Source organism: Patiria miniata, unplaced genomic scaffold (assembly GCF_015706575.1).
Source record: "Patiria miniata isolate m_02_andy unplaced genomic scaffold, ASM1570657v1 HiC_scaffold_16, whole genome shotgun sequence".
In the NCBI taxonomy this organism is placed as follows: domain Eukaryota; kingdom Metazoa; phylum Echinodermata; class Asteroidea; order Valvatida; family Asterinidae; genus Patiria; species Patiria miniata.
In genome coordinates this window covers 212,577-232,185 of record NW_024037054.1, presented here as the reverse complement: position 1 = coordinate 232,185, position 19,609 = coordinate 212,577, and the positions used below count along the sequence as shown (strand labels likewise).

Here is a 19,609-nt window from a genome sequence, read left to right as displayed (position 1 = left end):
CAAGGAAAATATTGAAGCATTTACTGAGAAAACACTTTTTCAGACCAGTCTCATAGGTTTTGTGCACAGGGTGTCAAGTGATGTCCAGGTATGGAAATCTTTCCCTCAATTTGCATTCACTTCCGGTTCCATTCGTGTTATGCTACACCATGTGAAGTACGCATGGTTAAGTTGTGATGACATCACACTAACAAACCAGATACAACCCTATCATTGCTATGGATCAACCAATCGGGATGGAGGATTCAAGTTTGCTTGAAGATAATTGTTACATGTAACACTTTGATGAACTAGTACAATTGACTGGATGTGCTTTTAAACAATTGCAATACAAAGCTATCGATCATATGATAATCCATAGTTATAAAACATTTATGTTTTTGTTTTAGCAAAATACACTTAATTTTTTTTTTTTTTAAATATTTTTGGAATATTTATAATTACTCCAGATGGCATTTAATGATTTACATGAGAATCCCTTGCTCTTTCCGCTGCGTATCTGTATTTATAACCATTCTCAATTGCATGTTTTGAAACAAATGCCAGTGCAGATCTATGTGACAGGCTCCTGTCCAGAAAGAATGGCTTATATTGTTTGTAAGATATATATCTTACAAACTACTGAATTGATGCTCTGTGGTACTGACAACTGAAATGTTTTGGTTTTTGTTGATGTTTTTTGGGGGTATTTTGTTGTTGCAGCTGACGCATGGCATCATGGACAAAGAGTTGAAACACTGCAAGAATTTTGAGGACTTGGAAGTCAACTCTAATGTCAAGCACAAAGCCAAAGAATACATCAAGAAATATATGACCCATGTTGGACCAGTCTACCATAAAGATGATTAGGAGTCTGCTAATGCAAGCTGGTTTTGCTGCTGGCTGTTCAACTGAGCTGAATTCTTGTTTGTCTTTTTATTTGTTGCAAGAAGTCAGTCTCCTAGTTGCCATTGGAAGAGATAAAAGATACATGTAACGATGGACTAGGAGACAAACAAATTCACACTAATAATAATTCAGCTTACTTATTTTGTTGATCAATTTAGTATTGATGGAGCTTGATTTTTTTAATTTGTCAAAGTTATTTATTGTACATTGTATGAAGCATTCTCGACAAAATTTGGTGATAGGCTTTCTGAATGAAGCATGTACTCTGAACTGCCTCTTGACTGAACATATTACATGTACATAGTTAGTCCTGCCAACTGTGTGCGGTCATGGTTTGTCCTTTGGAAAAATCTGAAAATTACAAAACTTTATATAGCGCCTGATTTGGCTAAATTGTCCTTTATTTATTTTACATAAAGACGGGAGGGGAATCTGTCAGATTTAAAAAAAAAAATTCTGATCTGATTTACCCATTACGTGCTAAGCATAATGCATTTTTGTGTCGCCTAAATGAACTTTTGGGAGACACCAGTCCTATATTCTGTATGACTATGACCGTAGACCCGTATGACCCTAGACCTGTATCTTAAAGTTTTGAAAGAAAATAATAACTTCTACATGCTTTCATGGATTTGGAAGAAACTTGGATGCAGTGACCCTTGGGTTGGAAGACACAGTTCTTCATGGGATTACTGAGGTAAAAGCTCAGGTAGGGGTCATTAGAGGTCATTTGAGGTCGTCGTTTAAAAATGCACAAAACAAGTCTTGTTAGCTGATTTCTTGCACATGTTTTGACAAGTTTTTTTCCTATTTCTGGACATAACATTTTGCAAAAAAAATATCAATTTTGTGAATGGAGGGTTGCATAGATTTTGAACTTGATCATTTAAAATGTGTGCAGGAACAAGTACTTATTCATGGATTTTAGCCTGAATTATTCTAAACCCATCCGTTGTCTTTTTTTAGCTGATCTGCAGCTGTTTCTTAGAATTGTACAATACACTCGTCATTCTCAGACCATATCATAAACCAAGTGAGTAGTCCCATGATGATTATTTACAACTACAGTTGTATCACTGGTTTCTTTACACAAGAGTGCACTCTGGCATGTAGTTCCCAATTTCACTTGTCATTTATCCAGTACATCTACACTTACAGTTTTGGCTCTGCTGCTGGGTGGTTTTAGATCGTAACATTAAATATTAGCAGTGACTGCAGACAGTATTAGTTGTGAACTTCGAGTGGATGGTTTCCTTCAACCATAGTAAAGACAGGGTTTCCTTAAGCTATGGTCATCGAGGTGCAACATGACAGATTGAAAGCAATCAGTGCACACAAATCTTAACAAAAACACATGAGCTGTTAAATGGCATGTTTGCTGTATTGAATTGGGAAATGTTTCTTAAACATTGTTTCCTCACAGAACAGTCTTTTTCTTCCCCATAAGCTTATTTATGCAAATATGTAAGGACACACAATCCAGGATTTTGATTTTTTTCTTTTTAATGTAATTTTTGGATCCTGAAGAAATGGGGAATCTTGTACTGGGCAAAAATTAAAAAGAAGTAGTTTTCGGCAGAGGACTGTAACTCGGGATTAGAATCACTTGCAATAGTTAATATCCAATATAATCCAGCCATAAAATTACGATCACCTAGTTGACCTTGACCATATTATGTTATATATTATTCATATCCATTGCTGCATCCCCTTTCCATTGCAAACATACGCTTAAAACCCTGTGCATTGTAAAAAAATACATCGAGAAAGTAATTAAGTAACCCGGGATGTCTTGCATATTCTCAAAGAATACTACTCAACAGTTCAAATATCATTCTTGATTGTGTTTAATCAGAAGAATGAAGTATATATGTATAACAGAGATGTAATGTGTTTATGATAAAGAGTGTAGTATTTGTCTTGAAATTATAAAGACCTTGGATAAAAGAGAAGCGTGTAGTCTTTAATCAGCAGCTTATGAGTTGCAACCAAGGTTTCTTGTGGACATGGCGAGGTTTTTTGGGGGGTTACAGTGTATCTGCAACAGCATGAAGTGTTTTGCCCTCGGCACCCCATCTTCCCTCTATATACTGTTGTATGCTACTTGGGGTCTTGTTGTAGTTCAGTACTAAAGATACATTACTCAGTTCTTTTAATTTAAGTCTTTGCAAAATACCATTATATTAGAATAACATTACACGGGAATGTAGTTAAACCACGTTCACTTATAATAATGTATCAACTCTGTACAACATGCCATGTCTAAATCTTTTGCGCTATGCGTAATGTTCGGCTATGTAACACATCTTAGAGCCATGTTAATTTCTGGGTATATTTCTGCTATATGCAAGTCATGGCTACTTCCTCCTGTATTCAATTGGTCGTGTGGCGCAAATAATTATACCTTTTCTCTTAGAATTCGGCTAATTGGATCGGAGGTGTAAATATATGTAAATCTGTAATAATAGAAGTGTATGTGGTGAAACTTTTTTTTAATTGCCTTTTGCTTTGATTTAAATAGATTTAGTTTTTTTACGAGTGTTTCACGAAGCTTATGTTTACTTGTGTAGAGTATGTTTATGAGTTATTTCAACAATTCTCGTTGGCATATACATGTACATGTCAATGAATAAAGTCGTTCGCGACATGATTTGTATGGTACAATATTAATGTCGACCGTTCCGTCATAATGACTGATATTATTCCCAGTCTACAGGTATCAGTAACTGAACTCTACGGATGTATGAGTCAATACCCAGTAAGCATTGTTTGGTACTTTGATCTGCTATTCTATGATGTATATTTTCCAAAGTCCCGTGAGACCTGATAAGAGCCAATCCAATTACCGGGACATTTTTTTTGAAATCGCCCTCTAAACGCGAAAGAGAAGTCTTGCAAACGAATCTGAACACGGATCCTACACACAAGGATTAACGACTCGGCCCAACTCCTGATTAGATGCGTGATAACGGCCTGTACTGGTGGCAAATACCATGAATACTTTTCAACAAAGACCACTGCGCGCGGTGGCTTTCAGATTTGCAAGGCTCTTCTTCGCCCGATCTGGCCTCGAAGTCTGTCAAGCCAGCGAATTATATTTTTGAATATTCATGAGTCTACGTTTTTGGTCTTTATTACTGAATTCTGATAAGTGATAACTACATAACCATGGTAATGCCGAGCACAATATCTTTAGCTTTTAGATGAACAAGGAAATGTCGCTTTTGTTTCATCGGTTCGGCATCCTATCTCTCTGAAACTTTTTAATAAAAGCCTAATTAAAAACGAAATTTGGGTAAACGGTGTTCTCGAAATTTGACGTTTATTTCCCGGGTAAATACTTCATCTATGACGACAAAAACTGCACAATACCATCTGTTATATCCTGAAGTATTTATTTTTAAAATAATTTGGAACAATTATATCTTAAATAAGAAGTAGTTTTACTTACAGTTTTATGAATATTTCCGTTTTAGATGTCGTGCAAAAACCCAACACAATGGCACATCTGGAAAATTCGCGATTACGCGCCAACGGGTATTAATATAACGGGCCCGTTATCACGCGTCTAACCAATTATTAAGGCAAGTCCGCTCAGTGCATTTTGTACTGGAGCTCAGAACAGTCGTTTATCCTGGTGTCTAGGATCCGTGATCTGAATGAACATAAACGAAAAGTGCTGCTCAATCAATTCATTGATTGAACTGAAATGGAATCGAATGCTCTGGTAGCGAAAAGGAAACGCGTGTGCAGAGCGATTCTCAAATTCAGACGAAAATGAATGACCGATTTTCAGAAGTGAATGGACATTTTAGGAATTGGAACGGGAAAACCTATATTTTTGCCATACCACACATTCGCTATGGGCGTATATCGAAGCACGTTGAGGTGCAAGTCAGGTTCTCGGACTTTATTTTCCCTTGGGAAAAAAAACACCTCTTAACCACAAATTAACAAAAGAAAAATTTTCAAAATGTCTTAAAAAAAACACCTTAAGAGAGGTAGGGAGAAACCAGCGCGAGTGCACAATAGGCTCTGGCCCGGTGGCGAATCTTTTTTTCCCAAACGACATCCGCTTCCCTTCTTCTGATTGCTCTATTACATGCATATCTAATGCCTTGTTCTCCATAACACAAACCCAAGATGGGCTTTACGTCTTGTGAGAAATGTTCCTTCATCACTTTACTTATTTAAAAGGTAAAAATGAAGTGAAAAACGATCACTGAGATTCGAACTCTGATCACCTGATTAGAAGTCAGGACTTCTTCCAACCAGTCCACGAATAAGCTGCCAATCGTCGGTGGTTTAAACACTATTTTTTCGTGTTACATTGTATATAACTTATTCTCTAATTTCCATGGACATCGCGAAATTTCTTTTCACAAACGAGATCGGACAATATCGGACGTTATGCATTAACGCAGAGAAAGCGCCCTCTTTGATATTGTCCGATCTCGTTTGTGAAAAGAAATTTCGCGGACCGGCGCGGTGCCGGAATGTCTCGCTTCATATGTAAAATAGACGTGCATGCGCATCGATGAGACAAAAGTTATGGGGTTTTCCGAAAACTTTCGGCATAAGTGCATTTACTGACGACGGCATTGCAAATATATTTGAAGTAGGCCTATAGTGAATTACGTGGAGGGCGCAATACATACAAGAACCTAATGTTCAAAACAACTCGTACAGTTATTGCGAGTCTCTGCTGTACTGTAGTCGCTACGTTCGACTATAAGTATGTAGATCATCAGTTCGAATCACACAGGCTATGTTTTTATTGTTCTATATTTACTGTTTTAATCAAAAGGATTTTTGAAAGGGCAAATAATGTCCGAGAACGCGACTTGCAACTCAACGTGCTTCGATATACATACGCCCATAGCGAATGTGTGGCATGGCAAAAATATCGCATCCCGTACCCTCACCATTTCGAACCATGAGCTAGTCAGCCTATGACGTCACTGACAGAAAGGGTTGGCGAGGCGAGAGGTACGGTTTTCAATGAACTACTCCATCTTTTAGTTGCTTGTATACCTATTTGAATATTTGCACACTTCTAACGGCAATAAATACCTCAGATGTTAGGAAACAAACGCAGAGTGGAAATAAAGAGTGCACTTCTTTGTGGTTGTTGAGTCGCAATACAATGTACTTACAACATACAGTCGATCCGCACGGTATTGTAGTGAGCATTCTGTTAAAATCCTTTTTTACCCCTTTTTTTCTCTGCCAACCAAAATGAACAAACAAACAAATGTAATTTAACGCCTATTTAAAGATTCTGCAATCAAAGTAAGTCGTCACTCTTTGTACTCGGGTATGTGTCACATGAAAATCAGTAGTTTCTTTGCAAAATTAGACTTGCATGCAATGTGGAATTGCCAAGAGGCATTGCAACCAATACAGACTCAGTCTGTATTGGTTGCCTCAACTTCATACGTGTCACTATGTATAGAATAACAACAATAACATTAAGATTGTATTTTTAAAAATCCAATTCCAAATTCAAACTATAAGTACAAGTGCTTGGACCAAGTGTATTCAAGAACTACGTTTAAAAACTGTACATTCTTCTTAAAGTCTGTTTAACTTTCTAAAAATGTGTGTTTTGGCACTCGTGCAAATTATTAAGTCGATCAAACGGCGAATATTAATTAATAACACTTAATCTGTTTTTAAATTTAATGATACAGTAGTTCAACCTAATAAATCAATATTATAATAATGTCTAGGAGTTCATGGAATGGTAAAGATGTTGCTTCTTGTTTCCATGCCCGACCGCTTCGTCCTGTCGTCATGGATCTGTTGAAGTCCAAATAAAAACAAAATCACCAGTTAAAGCGGGCACGACCTTTGACGTCATCAGAATGCTTCTCAGTTCCAATAGACCGCTTGCAGATGCGTTCGATAATCAACGCGCGAAGGCGCGCGACGCCATGTTGTGGGACAGGCCTATATCTATCCATGCACATTTTGTCCCATAACATGGCGTCGTGCACCTTCGCGCGTCAATATCGGTCGCGTCTGCAAGCGGCCTATAACATTGTTGACTTTAAAGCTATAGTCCATCATTTGCAGCCATCCGAAAAAGTAACTGGCGTATTATTGTTGAAAACATACTTGGTTGAAAGATAGTAAGTGGACTAAACTCCCTGTGAAATTAATCTTTCTGGCAAGCTATCATTTTGAAGTAATCAACGAAAGAAGGCCTTTCCAATTTAAATTAGTAGTTCGTTTTGTTATTCGGCGCAGCGCGCGCAAGCATTGGCACGACGCACAGGTGCGCGCGGTTGCAATAATTCGTCGGATCAGTGCGCGACGTCGCGTATAGCTGCAATTCAAAACAATTCAAAACATGATTCAGCAACTTTTGATTTGAAATTGAGATCCTAGAATGCTGTTTTTCTCGGAATATACAGCTGAAGCTGAGCTGAAACTCCATCAGGTTAGTTGTTCAGTACCCTTCATTAGATTGTGAACACTTTTGTTGCTTCAAACGAACAAAATGCACAAATTACAAATGATGGACTATAGTCGACTATGTCTTTAAAGCATCGAGACAAGACAAACGAAGACAGTGAACCAGAAAACATGTAAAATGGCTCAACAGGAAGAAGCATGGATGTAACTTCATGAAGTCCCCAAGTATAGGTTTGACTGAAGATATCTAGTTATCTAGAAGCATTATTATGGTATACAAATATTGAGTGGCTCAGCGTGGAATGGGATGAATATTATCGCAAGGTAAAATCTGGACTTTTCCATTTCACGAGGCGAAGCCGAGTGAAATGGAAAAGTCCGGATTTTACTGAGCGATAATATTCCTCCCATTTCACAATTTAAAGCCACTCAATATTTGTTTTATGTAACTGACATATAGATCCTTGTCATTTGATACATTTGAACTTTTATTTCAATACAAAACTGGAGGAAAATGTATTTCTCTCTTCCAAACCATCCCTTCACGAAAATGTTTGAACCCAACGCTGTAGCGCTGGCTTTTTGGAACAATACGCGCAACGCTGAACGCGCACACCAACATGCATTTGCACACAAATACCGCGTCATGATCCTAACTGTTCAATAGTATTTCCCATTCCCCATGGGCGGATAGTATACAAATATAACATGGTTTGAGGGTGGGCAGTAGATATTTGCTCCCCGAGGTATTGGAAGTTGAAAAACTAGTTCCCGGGGCGAAGCCGAGGGAACTAGTTTGTCAACTTCCAATACCGAGGGGAGCTAATATCGACTGTCCACCCGAAATAAACCATGTTATATTTGTTTTACTATACCTCATACATATTCAGTTGCCGATTTTTCCCGCAGTATGCATCCGCAAAAAAATATTCGGAGAAACTTGTCCATCTCACCAGAAGAATAATATTGCTCAAACTCCGAAAAGTTCAGTTCGTTTGCAATACAGTAACTATGGTTTTAAATACAATTGTTTGTGGACAACTTTTTTTAGCACATGCATCTTTATATTGTCCACAATATTCTCCAATTCGGCATCATTCATCTGGAAAAACGCTTATTATCATTTACGTGTGCAACCATCTTTTCATGTGTAGCTATAGGGCGATGTTCTTGCGTGCGTGCTTCACCCGTGCGACAGTTCAACGATTGCTTCGTAAAGCGCATGCGTAGTAGACTGTCGCACGGTGTCACGGTCTCACTTCTCCGGCGTGCTAGCTTCTCCAAAACGGAAATTTCGCTTCAACACGCATGCACAAAATTGCGCAGTAGTGTACATTTTCGTCACTGTATTAGTGTGCTGAGTTTTTCGGGGCTGTACTTGTGTACGTAAGATATTTGTATGCATAGAATTTTCGTGGCGCGCACTAGCTATTAACTCCCAATATTAAAGACTTGAATTTGAAATGCACATTTATTTTAAGCCGTGGTTGCAAAAATAAGGACAAAATGGACCACGAACGAGCAAGGAACACGGACCAAGGAGTTCGTTCTTAATTATTCCTCCATGAACACACACATGCATGACGCTGGGAACACAAATCAGAATGCTTGCAAGACCATGGAATGACTTGACCCACAGGAAGTGTTACATAACACATTCTTGGGTGTCCCTCACTGTGTTATTAATGGGCTTGGTAGACTTCAGAAAACAGCCCGAGGAAAAGTAAGCACAGCGGACACATGAGCATGAATCGTGCTCATGTAACGTGTACTGTAACGTGCTCAGTTATCCGCCAAATCGACCCGGAGAAGCTAGCACGCCGGAGAAGTGAGACCGTGACAACGGGTAACCCGTGCGACAGTCTACTACGCATGCGTACTTAGCCTGTGCATGAATACTCGCGCGCGCGTTTGGTAAACAGCAAAAATAACATCTGGCACGTGATGGTGAATGGACCAGTGAGAATTCGGCTTTCGGTCATGACTATGTATGAGGTATAGTAATGCTTTTTGAGCCGCGGCATGAATGGGAGCAATAACGAATGTCACGTGATGTGAGTTCCACCAATCAAATGACAAGGATCTGTGTGTCGGTTATATAAAAACGACTATTGACATCCCAGCGTTTGGAAGCATCATTCGTAAGTAACAACGTCATACACGCGCGCGCACCACTGATCACTAGCGCCCATTGGATAAACACGTAAGTTGCGTTAACTTCCGGTTCCAATGGTTCATATCCATGCTACTTAATGGTCAGTGGGCGTGGTTAAACTGAAGTGACGTCACACTATAAGCAGATAGGGCCTGCAATAATGATGATTGGCGAATCCAAAGTTGGTATACCCCAGAACTGCTTCGGATAAAAAAACAATATACGAAATAATTGATCCTTCAGCAAAATGAGTCTTAAAAATAATGACTACCGTGGAACGTCATGACGTCACGCTTTGAGTGTTTTCTTAGTCAGGTGGGGACGCCACCTGGCTCCTACAAGAGGGTACTCAAAGCGTGACGTCATTACGGTCCAGGGCCATCAATGGCACCCAAAGGTGTCCTAAAGATGACACACCGAGGCGCCTCTAAACACGCGGTGCGACGGCAGAGTCTCCGCCACGTCGTCCCGTCATCACGTCGTCCTTTATGTTAGCGATTTTCGTGCTCGCACCACACTCTTTCTAGGCTGTCGCACGTTACGCCGTGCACCATATTGTACCATCCATGTCGCCGTCGCATTTATTGTCACGGCTCGGCATCGAACTAGTGACATAATATAATTCGCTGGATAAAATGTAGTGTACGTGATATGGTGTCGACATGCACACGCCTCTTGAATACAATACGAAGCGACGTGACGGCCGATGCTACGGTGCGACGCACGACTTGAGGCCATGGACCGTGTACACAAGCGATGGAGAGGATCAAGACGCGACGGCGACAAGCTGAAGACATCTAGTTTGCAATTTCACCCTATTAGTACAAACTTCATTGGAGAAGTTACAATCGGGTTTGAAAAACGAGATTACTGTCAGGATTCTCCTCCGTATGATTCCTGGTCCAACTTGCGTGTTTTATTTCAACAAGTTTTGGAAGGAATGTGTCCTTACCACAGCCGTCTTCGTCAATGCCACTGCTGCAGTCATATGTAGAGTCACACATAGCTGACATGGGATGACACAGACCATCACATGCAAACATACCGAAGTCTTGACATTCACTCGGTGTCCGACCTTCAATCACAAAAAAACATCATGAATTAGGCTAGGCTGCCTTGATAACGAGTTGAAAAATATACCGTGGACCTGTTCCTATCCTGTGATTACTTTTCGAGTGGCCCGCGGATAGGCCTTAATGCCCAAACGGAATTGTCATTATTATAGCATTATGAGCTCGCCAATGCGATTTCCAACGGGAAAAAGAAGAATAAAAAAGAAGGCAGTGCTGTGAACTACGAAATTAATTCCAATTGTGAATAAGAAGAATCCTGCTACTACTATCAAATGAGGTCCAGACGAATATCCTTCCGGAGGCAGTCCTATATGGCTACTCAATTTAAGTCCGTTTAAACTTTAAGTCTTCAAATTAATTTTTTTTTTTACATTTTTTACTTTTGGTGGGAAGGATCCATCATTCCGAAAGAAGTGAAATGAAAAGCCAATTTGCTAAAGACAGGCCTTGCGTACATTGTTCCTGTGTACATACCTTACATGTAATTTACAACCAAACATGGGCGGCGGAATTAACGCTTTTCAAACTGGGGGGACACAGAAAAGGGGCACTCGCTCAAAAAAGGGGCAGTTTCCGGCGTCGGTGTGAAAGTGGAGGAAAAGAATATGGTCCAGTTCATTTCGATATAAACATAAATGACGAGAAACTTATAAACGTTGTCCATCTTGCTCTTTGTGTTTCTTTTACCTAGTAATGTAAAGAGACCTTTAATATCACAAAAGGGGCACTGTTGCTTTTGATGGCCAGTTCAGGGACTACATTGTATTTTATTCGCGTGAAGTGCACTAGTTTAGGCAGTCAGTGGCCGTGTCACGCACAAAGCCCAGTTTGACCTCAGTTTCTTGTCCCGAGGTCAAGCGCGCATGGCCCAAAAGCGTAATCGAGATTTTACGAGATTTATTCGAGACTACAGAAAAACATGAAAAGTGCATGGATACATGCACTGTTTGGCCACAATGGCTAAATAAGTGAAAAGTTGAATTCGTGTGCTTTATTTTGATACCAAAAATAACTGCTTTTGACAAATATAAAGTGTTGTTACGGCCTGTCAAACAAAATCATGTTTTTTATCAACAAAAGCGAGGGCTGATAGTTTTTAGGTGAACATTCGATTCTTAAAAAAGGCCAAAAGATACGGCAAGGCTCAGTAGATAGAGGAAAGTATATGCTTTATTTTCATGTGAAACACGTGCAGGAGACTTATAATGTTTGGTCCAAATCACCGGTTAAAAATGAAGACTTTTGCGAGATTTCATGATTTGCAATCACGTAAGTACGCCGACGTACATGTACATGTACATGTACGTTGGCCTGAAAACATTGTGAATAGCACGTGCGAACGTGCAATGAATGACTTATGAATATTAAGCAGGCCATACTCGAGCTCGACCAATCAGTGGGCGTATGGGTCACAAGGACACACTGTGTTTGGGTTCCTCGCTCTATACTTTACAATGGCGACGATCTTTTCTCGTGAAAAATGGAAGTTGTTGGAAACATTAGGTGTACATCGAATTCTTAAAATATTAACGACATCACGTTCACGAGATTTTTTGTAGACAAAGGTTCATTCTTTCCTTTGATTACCTCAACATTCGGGAGACTTTCGCCGTTCTCGAAAATAACCCGGAAATTTCATGACCTAATTTTTAGTCGATTTGTCCGTGAAATAATATCGTCAAAATGCATCGAAATCCTTCTTTTTTTGAGAAAAAAAAAATCATTGATGGATGTATTAAGTAGGTCTTTAACTACCTAAAACAACTTTGTTTGTTTGGATCGGTTGTGGTTTGCCATGAAAATTGCGAATTTTCTGAAGCCATTTCTACGGCCATCGTTCGCTGGCCTCGCGTTGCTGTCAGTTGTGTGGACGAGAAAATAGAGCAGCTACGCGTGACACGGCAACTGACTGTAGGGGCCAGTTTTCCATCTTGAGAGGGGGCACAGTTTTAATGTTGCGCGCGGGGCACTAATTGACCTCGCGGTGGAACGCGTTAGAATCGCGTCAACGCAGCTTGTGAAATATTGTCCAATTACATGATATACAAATGGACGCGAAACGCGCAAAATCTGAGACAAACAAAACTTAGTGTCACAAAAATTCCATAGGGTTGTCTAAGGGGCGTGGCTAACTCGCAAACGGCGATAGGTCAATTGTGCTTTCGAGGGGCAGTTTTCTATTTCGAGAAGTTATCGCGAGGAAAACACTTGTTTTTGATGGTTAATTTTCCATCTCGAGAGGGGTACAATTTTGTTTTTGCGAGAGGGGTATTTGTGCTTTCGAGGGGTAGTTTTCCATCTGGATAAGGTGCACAATCTTGTTAATGCGAGAGCAGTGGGGGCAGAATGGTTTTCAAACAGGGGGGGGGGGGGCATCATCGAAAATTGGCACTTGCTTAGTAAAAGGCATCTTCCGTTGGTGCAGCAGCGTATCCAGCATTTTTTTTTGGGGGGGGGAGGGCATCCGTGCTGAAATGTCGACAAGTTTTTTTTCACCGGACACTTGGCCTCCGTAAAATCAAATAAGGGGGGGGGGGGGAAGGGGGCGGGGTACCACCTTCCAAAATAGTATGCAAACTACTCACTATGTTCCCATTTTCAGGGCGCATTGTTAGGGTTTTGGGGCTTGGTTTTCATATTCCTCGTTCATTACTGAAAACGAGTCATCCGAAATTTTAGGGCGAGGTTTGTTTTCATCGCGAGGGACACATTTTACGCTCGAGGGGACACATTTATGTCCGCAAGAGGGGCACTTGGGTCAATCTGCAGGGGGGGGGAACGTTTCCCCCTGCCCCCTCCCCCCCCCCCCCCCCATCCCCCGTTCTGCCGCCCCGGTGCGAGAGAGGAATACAGTTTTGTTGTAGCGCAATCATATACATTGTACTTTCATACGTTTGCGTTTGAGGGGCAGTTTTGTTTTCATCCAGCCGCGAGGGGGGCACTTCTGTTGGCCTGGGAAAATGCCCCCCCCCCCCTGGTTCCGCCGCCCCCGGCACCCAAACTGTACAAGGATAAACTGAATATCACTTCACATGACTTAACAAGAATTATATTCGCCATCGTAGAGCAATGACCTACCACAATCTATTTCATCTGACATATCGTGACAACTGTAAATTCCGTTGCAGAAGAGTTCTTCCTTCACACACTGCAAGCCATCTTTACATTTACGATATCCAGGTGAACATGGCAACTCGCACCTGAGGGAGACATAAACCATACACGCATCAGGCAGGATGCAGTCGATATCAGAGTACATTTTCCTGTCATCAATGATTTGTCAATCTCCGACAGCTGTCAGTTTTTACTGACAGATAGCTGCCCGTTCAAAATTCCAAAATGTGGGACAATTTTCACACTGACCTTACGGAGAATAGTTTTCATTCCTATGACGTTGGCGAGTATGCAAGAATATTGATTCCAATCTCACCGTGCATGCGCCCTATCACAAAGTTTCGTATTAGAGCATTATTATGGTTATTATTGTACAAGCTGTCATGATGTTACCTCATTGGACTGCTTCAATATCCTGTCCCAGTAAATATGACATTCAAAGTCTTAATTGAGGTGTACCTGCCTAGCATGGCCGTGCCTGTTCCCATCCCAAAGATGGATCGAGAAACGAATCAGAATATTGATCAGGACGTAATGATGTAAAAACAAGGCGTGGCTTACCCTTGAATAAATAAGAATTGATTAGAAGCAAAAGTTTCCGAGAAAATTGTCACTGTTCATCAATCCCCGCACAGCAACCATTGTTTATTAACACATGACGGTTTTGGTTGGGCTTGTGATAAGTACATGTATAGCTTTATACCTTTCTCTGCGCTCATCTGATCCATCTGCACAATCCTTCACACCGTCACAAAAATCCTCCGGCGTGAGAACATGCATCTCACCGTGGAGATCCGTACAGGTCTCTGAAACATTAAAGTATAATATGTTACAGTGCCTTGCTTGTTTCTGAGAATCGAACTCTCAAGTGGACACACACCAATCAACTATCCTGGCGGCCGGTACACAAGACGTGCCGTGTCGATGTCACGCTCATCCTGGGATTTAAGAATGTCTGCTTAGTATGACACCATGCGGTGCAGATCAGGTGGAAACTGATTAATTGCGCCTTTGGATATAATACAGAAACCTGGGAAAACGTATTTGCCTAAAATTCAATGCAGTCCATTTTTTTTAATACACACAGAGAAAGCGCCCGCCCCTTTGTGCTCGAAATAGTGTTTACCACGAAAAGACAATAGTTTGAAAGATCGTTAGAAAGAATAAGAACGTTCACAAAACTATACCCTTGGAAAAAAGGTGTTTTCTAGGCCCGTAGCCTTGGTTTTGTTTGCCCGTTGCAAAATAGAGTTTACGTTTCGCTTATGTTTCGTCCCGATTTTGCATTTATAATCCATTTTCGCCGTCCCTTCTTAGCTTCAATCAGCGTCCCGATAGCCCCTTGCACTCCCCTGGCTAGGCTTACGCCACTGCTGTTTCCGTCAGTGTAATTATAGGCGAAGGAATTTCAGGGTACAAAAGTCCTCAAAAAATCGAGCCGTTGGAGCGCTAGACCAGTCACACATGTTTTCGTTTCAAAACGTTCTTCAAACGCCTAGGATTGCTGTGTGAGTCTCACTGTTACTATAGTGCATTTAATGCGGCCCCAGTCTTTTGTTGATAATCTGGATCAAATTTCATGCTTGAAAAACGTATAGACGAGGCCAAAAACCACTGTCGCCTCAGATGTAAACAAACGGGGGTTTCCTACGTGTTCTCAGTAAAATGTAAGACATTATGTGGATTTCGTGATCCTGATATTTGAAACCTTTATTTAAAAGTAAACAAATTAACACATGATGTATTTTTTTTTGCGAAATCTGGCCGAACATTTGTAACATGTTTGTTAGGCATACCAGCATGATAGGCTGACCTCTTTTGTATCCACCGCATTATGTGTGACGGGAAATTGCACCTTGAACCATTTTACATTTTACTTTGACGTCACATGTAAAGAGAAAATAACAAATTACAAAAACTTCTGAAAGTTACATTCCTGAATCTTTAAACTACGAAACAATTTTTAAAATTGGAATCGGAACGATACAGAACCGACTAAAACCATTCCTTCGTATTCTCATGTTCCCGATGCACCGTTCAAAGCGATGAGCTTGGCCCAGGGCAATCTCATTCCATGGAATGGTTTTGTTAATGAACTTACTGCAATCTTTTTCGTCTTCCCCATTAGAGCAATGGTAGATTCCATCACACCTGTCGACTTGACTGACACACTGAGCACTCGGACCGCATTTGAAAAGCTCTGGTCCACAATTTCTGGATGACGCTGTATTGATAAATAAATGGCTGAAATAAATTTCACCCTAAGAAAATCATGATTAGGCCTATGTACATAATTTCCTGCACTTGAAAAACCCTATTTTGTATTCAATGCCAAATGATATTTCGTGACCCCTTAGGCATTCACTTAGGGATTTTGAGTTCATTAAGGAACATATAAAACGTCCAGTTTTTTGGTGACAATTTAAGCACCAAATTTGCTCACAACACCGGTAACAAGACTGCAGAAACACATTTAGGAAACCGTATGTGTGCGAGATAAAGGGTATAAATGATGAAAACGTGTGCTTTTTTGTACCTGAGTGTCTGTGGAATTTACGGAAGCATAGAGAAGATATGCGAAATTACTGTCTCTCCTCGCAGCGACTGATACATAGTAACACTCAACGCTACAAGATATTTTGTTTGTACGGTGGCCTCTCTAGCTTTCGTTAAAAACAATGAATAATTTCAATCATTTACACTTTATTTGTTTTTCTCCCACTCTTCATCCATGTTAGCTGTATATGTATTCTACCGTTGGAGGAGGATTTTTCTACCTATCAAGCAGCGAAAACACTAACATAACTTGAAAAAATGCAGCTGAAATGTTCGCATTTCCATGCATTACCAATGCACTGCTTGCATGTGCTTCTGCGAATGAGTGCATACAATGTGTATTATTACCGACTGGTCTAATCGGGGAGAGGGGGCGCACAGGGGCACGTCCCGCTTTCAAGGCTTGTTCCTTATTTTGCCCAACAGCGTTTTGAGAATTTGAAAAACTATATAGCTTTGTAATGATTCAAAATGAGACCAATCCCATGCATGATTGGCCACTTTTTGTAAAATGAGGCCCCAAAGTTCCCACCCCATGCAAATTGGTGATATACTGCCGACGTGAAAATAAACTGGGACATGAACGGATTCAGATTGACTTATTGATTTGCTTTTTAGTTTGACTTACCACAAATGGAAGGGTCCTCGTCTGAACCATCTTCACAGTCTTTGACTAAGTCACAGAAGTTCTCAACAGGTACGCACTGTACTCCATCACGACAGGCCATTTGATCATTCAGACATCCATTGTCCATAGTCATTGGTCTTATTGATGGAATTGGTGTTAACATGCCGTAATCGCCATGGGTACCTGGATCGCTAGGTGCTGGTATCATAGTACTAAGAGCCGGCACGAATGCTGTTGTCAAGAACAATTATGTGGTGCCTCTTAAATCATCGTAAAAGAAACTGATATCAACAGGTCACATCATGATTTCTTTTAACTTGCTCTAATTCAAATCCAAACGACTTATGATAACACTGATATTTTGTCTTTGCTTTTCTTTAGATTAGGCAGACTATTGAACATGGCATTATAAAGAATGCATACCTTCAGTACCGGTACCGGTACCACATCCTGAGCCGGCATCATTCTCCTCCTTGCTGTCATCTACAGACGCATTGCTATCAGTCACCAGACTCAGCCCCTCTAGCTCCAATTCCAACCCCTCCTCCATAGACAGAGTCCCCTTCCCGTTCCCCTGTACGCCTCCATATCCATCGGTCATTTGGACTAAGTGTGAACCACTCATTGATGAGTCGAGAATCCTCACACTCTGTTGGTTGTCTTGTTGGTCAATTGAAAGTACAAGTTTCGGCGGGTCTTTGATGTCGGTCTGTGGCAAACTAGTGAATGTCAACTCCTCATGTACCGAACTGTCTGTGGTTACAATGGAACCAGATAGATCACCCGAACCACTCAGCATAGCGCCAGAGGAAACTCTTTCACGATTGAATTCTTTTGGAATGCTCAGACGATCCTCAATATGTACCGAATTCGAAACCGACATTTTGTTGTCGATGTCAAGTGACGGGTGATATTCCAGATTTCCTTCGCCACTTCCAGACACTTCTGCAAGGTGGTCGTCATTTGGAACACTCGGATGATCCTCAATATGTTGCGAAGTCGACACCACCATGTTGTCGTTGTTGTCAAGTGACGGGTGATACTCCAGATATCCTTCTCCACTTCCAGACTGCTCAGATCCATCGCCTTCATTTGTAATGTCAGAGTCAGACAGGCTTTGCAACTCTGCGTCCAAACTTTGAGCGTGATGCTGCAGCTGTGATTCTAGATCCTCTGCAGATAAGCTTATCTCATTGTTAAGATGGGTGAAGACACCTGCAGTTGGATAATGCTCGGGCCTCTTAGGACTAGGCATACCTGAAGACGTCAGGAGGATCAGTTCGTCTTCAAAACCCATCAAACCTGAAGTTGCAGAACCATCAGAGTTCCCAGCAGGTGAAGTAAGCTCTTGAAGCTCAAGTGCCAGCAAGGAGTAGTCAACTTGTTGCAGTTCCTGATCTAAGTCATCTAGCTCGGTACTACTTGGCATCCTGTCTCCCACCCCCTGTGTTGAAAATGCATCTTTGATGTCGGTATCGTCAAACAGCCCTGGAGGTTTCTTCAAAACACTTACTTCGTCGGTGTCACTTATCTCGTCAATACTATATTTTCGGGCATCCAGGACCCCGATTCGCTGCCTGAGATGCATCTTGTGGATCTCTTGTCCGATGTCGATGCCAGAGTGTTTCCCATATTGTTTCAGAATATCAAGACTCGGTCGCTTTTTCAGGAAAGGTAACGGTGTGGCTGAGGCAACAGTCGCTACCATAACGACTGGCAGGAGCAATGCGATCACTCTGTTCAGTCCCATGGCGTCTGCTCTATGTGTGATCTTAGACGACAACCATTGCAAAAAGACGCTTCTTATTGGGGATAAGAATGTACGTTTCTTATTAAACTAACATCGCTGATGCGCAAGGACACATCCCAAATATGCATATGAACATTTTGGGACACGGTAGCAATCGTATGGTAGTCTGCGGCAATGCTTTCTCTGGGTGTATTGATTCTCACCACAAGGCACATTCATTGTGTTCAAACTAATCTCCATCAGACAAGATGCTCTCGTAAATATAGCGGCACCAAAAACGCTCACGAATCAATGATGATGAATAATAAATATCGCCATAATGTACCCCTTTAGATACGAAGACAATTGGTGGAAATTGTGTGTGAGGGACGTCGAGCCAGAATGAGTGTTTTTTTTTTAGGGTCGCTTTATGAGCGTTTGATGGGATAGGTACTTTGGACTTGGTTCACAATGACAATCGCATTCCTTTTCCAATTTGGCGGGGAGAGGGCCTGTCTGACCTACAGCTCCCTAGATATTAAGAGTCAACTTAATATGAACACCATTACCACAACTTGTCATTCAATAGTTTACAGGGAGGGATGGCTTGGTACATTACTTCAAGAAATCAATACAATCAATAAGAAGTAGCTCCAACGACATAAAATATGCAACACACTATACGTCAGCAAGACATTCTAGAAGACACATGGAAACAAGAAAACAGCTCAAGGCGCCACCTAAAGATAGGCTGGTTGAACAAAGATTTTCCCCCAAAAAAGTTGTTTCCAACATCTTGAGTGACAATTATTGTTATCAATGATTGTGTGCCTTTTTGTTTTTATTTTTTTTCGGTGTTTTTTGGTGTGTTTTTTTTGCTCGTTGAGTTGTTTGTTTGTTTGGCAATTAGATACATACCTTAGCAAGCAATCAACTTAATCAAATACCATATATTCTTGAACTACGCTTTGGAAGACATCGGAGAGAGGCTAAGATGGGTTTATCAGATATGGGAGTTGCTTCAATCAGACTCCTCTTTTCATCCT

The 19,609-nt window shown here is 40.9% G+C and overlaps 2 protein-coding genes across 8 annotated transcripts in view; one reads left to right on the top strand and one right to left on the bottom strand.

Moving 5' to 3' along the window:
* LOC119722605 overlaps window positions 1-3,558 on the top strand; it is a 46,185-nt gene extending 42,627 nt beyond the window's left edge. For all 7 annotated transcript variants that reach the window (XM_038192793.1, XM_038192791.1, XM_038192794.1 and 4 more), the window contains one exon: window positions 703-3,558. In XM_038192793.1, the coding sequence (XP_038048721.1) occupies window positions 703-849 (147 nt within the window). In that variant the 3' untranslated portion in view covers window positions 850-3,558. The remainder of the gene's footprint in view (window positions 1-702) is intronic.
* A 2,587-nt stretch (window positions 3,559-6,145) lies between these two features.
* Window positions 6,146-18,817, bottom strand: LOC119722604. The gene is made up of 7 exons (XM_038192790.1): window positions 17,258-18,817; window positions 16,835-17,065; window positions 15,752-15,874; window positions 14,354-14,456; window positions 13,615-13,736; window positions 10,416-10,538; window positions 6,146-6,690 (listed from the first exon to the last, which is right to left on the bottom strand). The coding sequence occupies exons 1-7, from the start codon at window positions 18,582-18,584 to the stop codon at window positions 6,683-6,685; spliced, it is 2,037 nt and encodes a 678-aa protein (XP_038048718.1). The 5' UTR covers window positions 18,585-18,817; the 3' UTR covers window positions 6,146-6,682.
* Between the last annotated feature and the right edge of the window lie 792 nt (window positions 18,818-19,609).

What these genes read in the sequence shown, in the direction of transcription:
- LOC119722604 (XM_038192790.1), bottom strand. Translation starts at nt 18,584, where the DNA reads ATGGGACTGAACAGAGTGATCGCATTGCTCCTGCCAGTCGTTATGGTA. An exon ending in TCAGATGAGCGCAGAGAAAG is followed by an intron (nt 13,737 to 14,353) that starts GTATAAAGCTAT and finishes TGTCTCCCTCAG; the next exon opens with GTGCGAGTTGCCATGTTCAC. An exon ending in GTCAGATGAAATAGATTGTG is followed by an intron (nt 10,539 to 13,614) that starts GTAGGTCATTGC and finishes TTGTGATTGAAG; the next exon opens with GTCGGACACCGAGTGAATGT.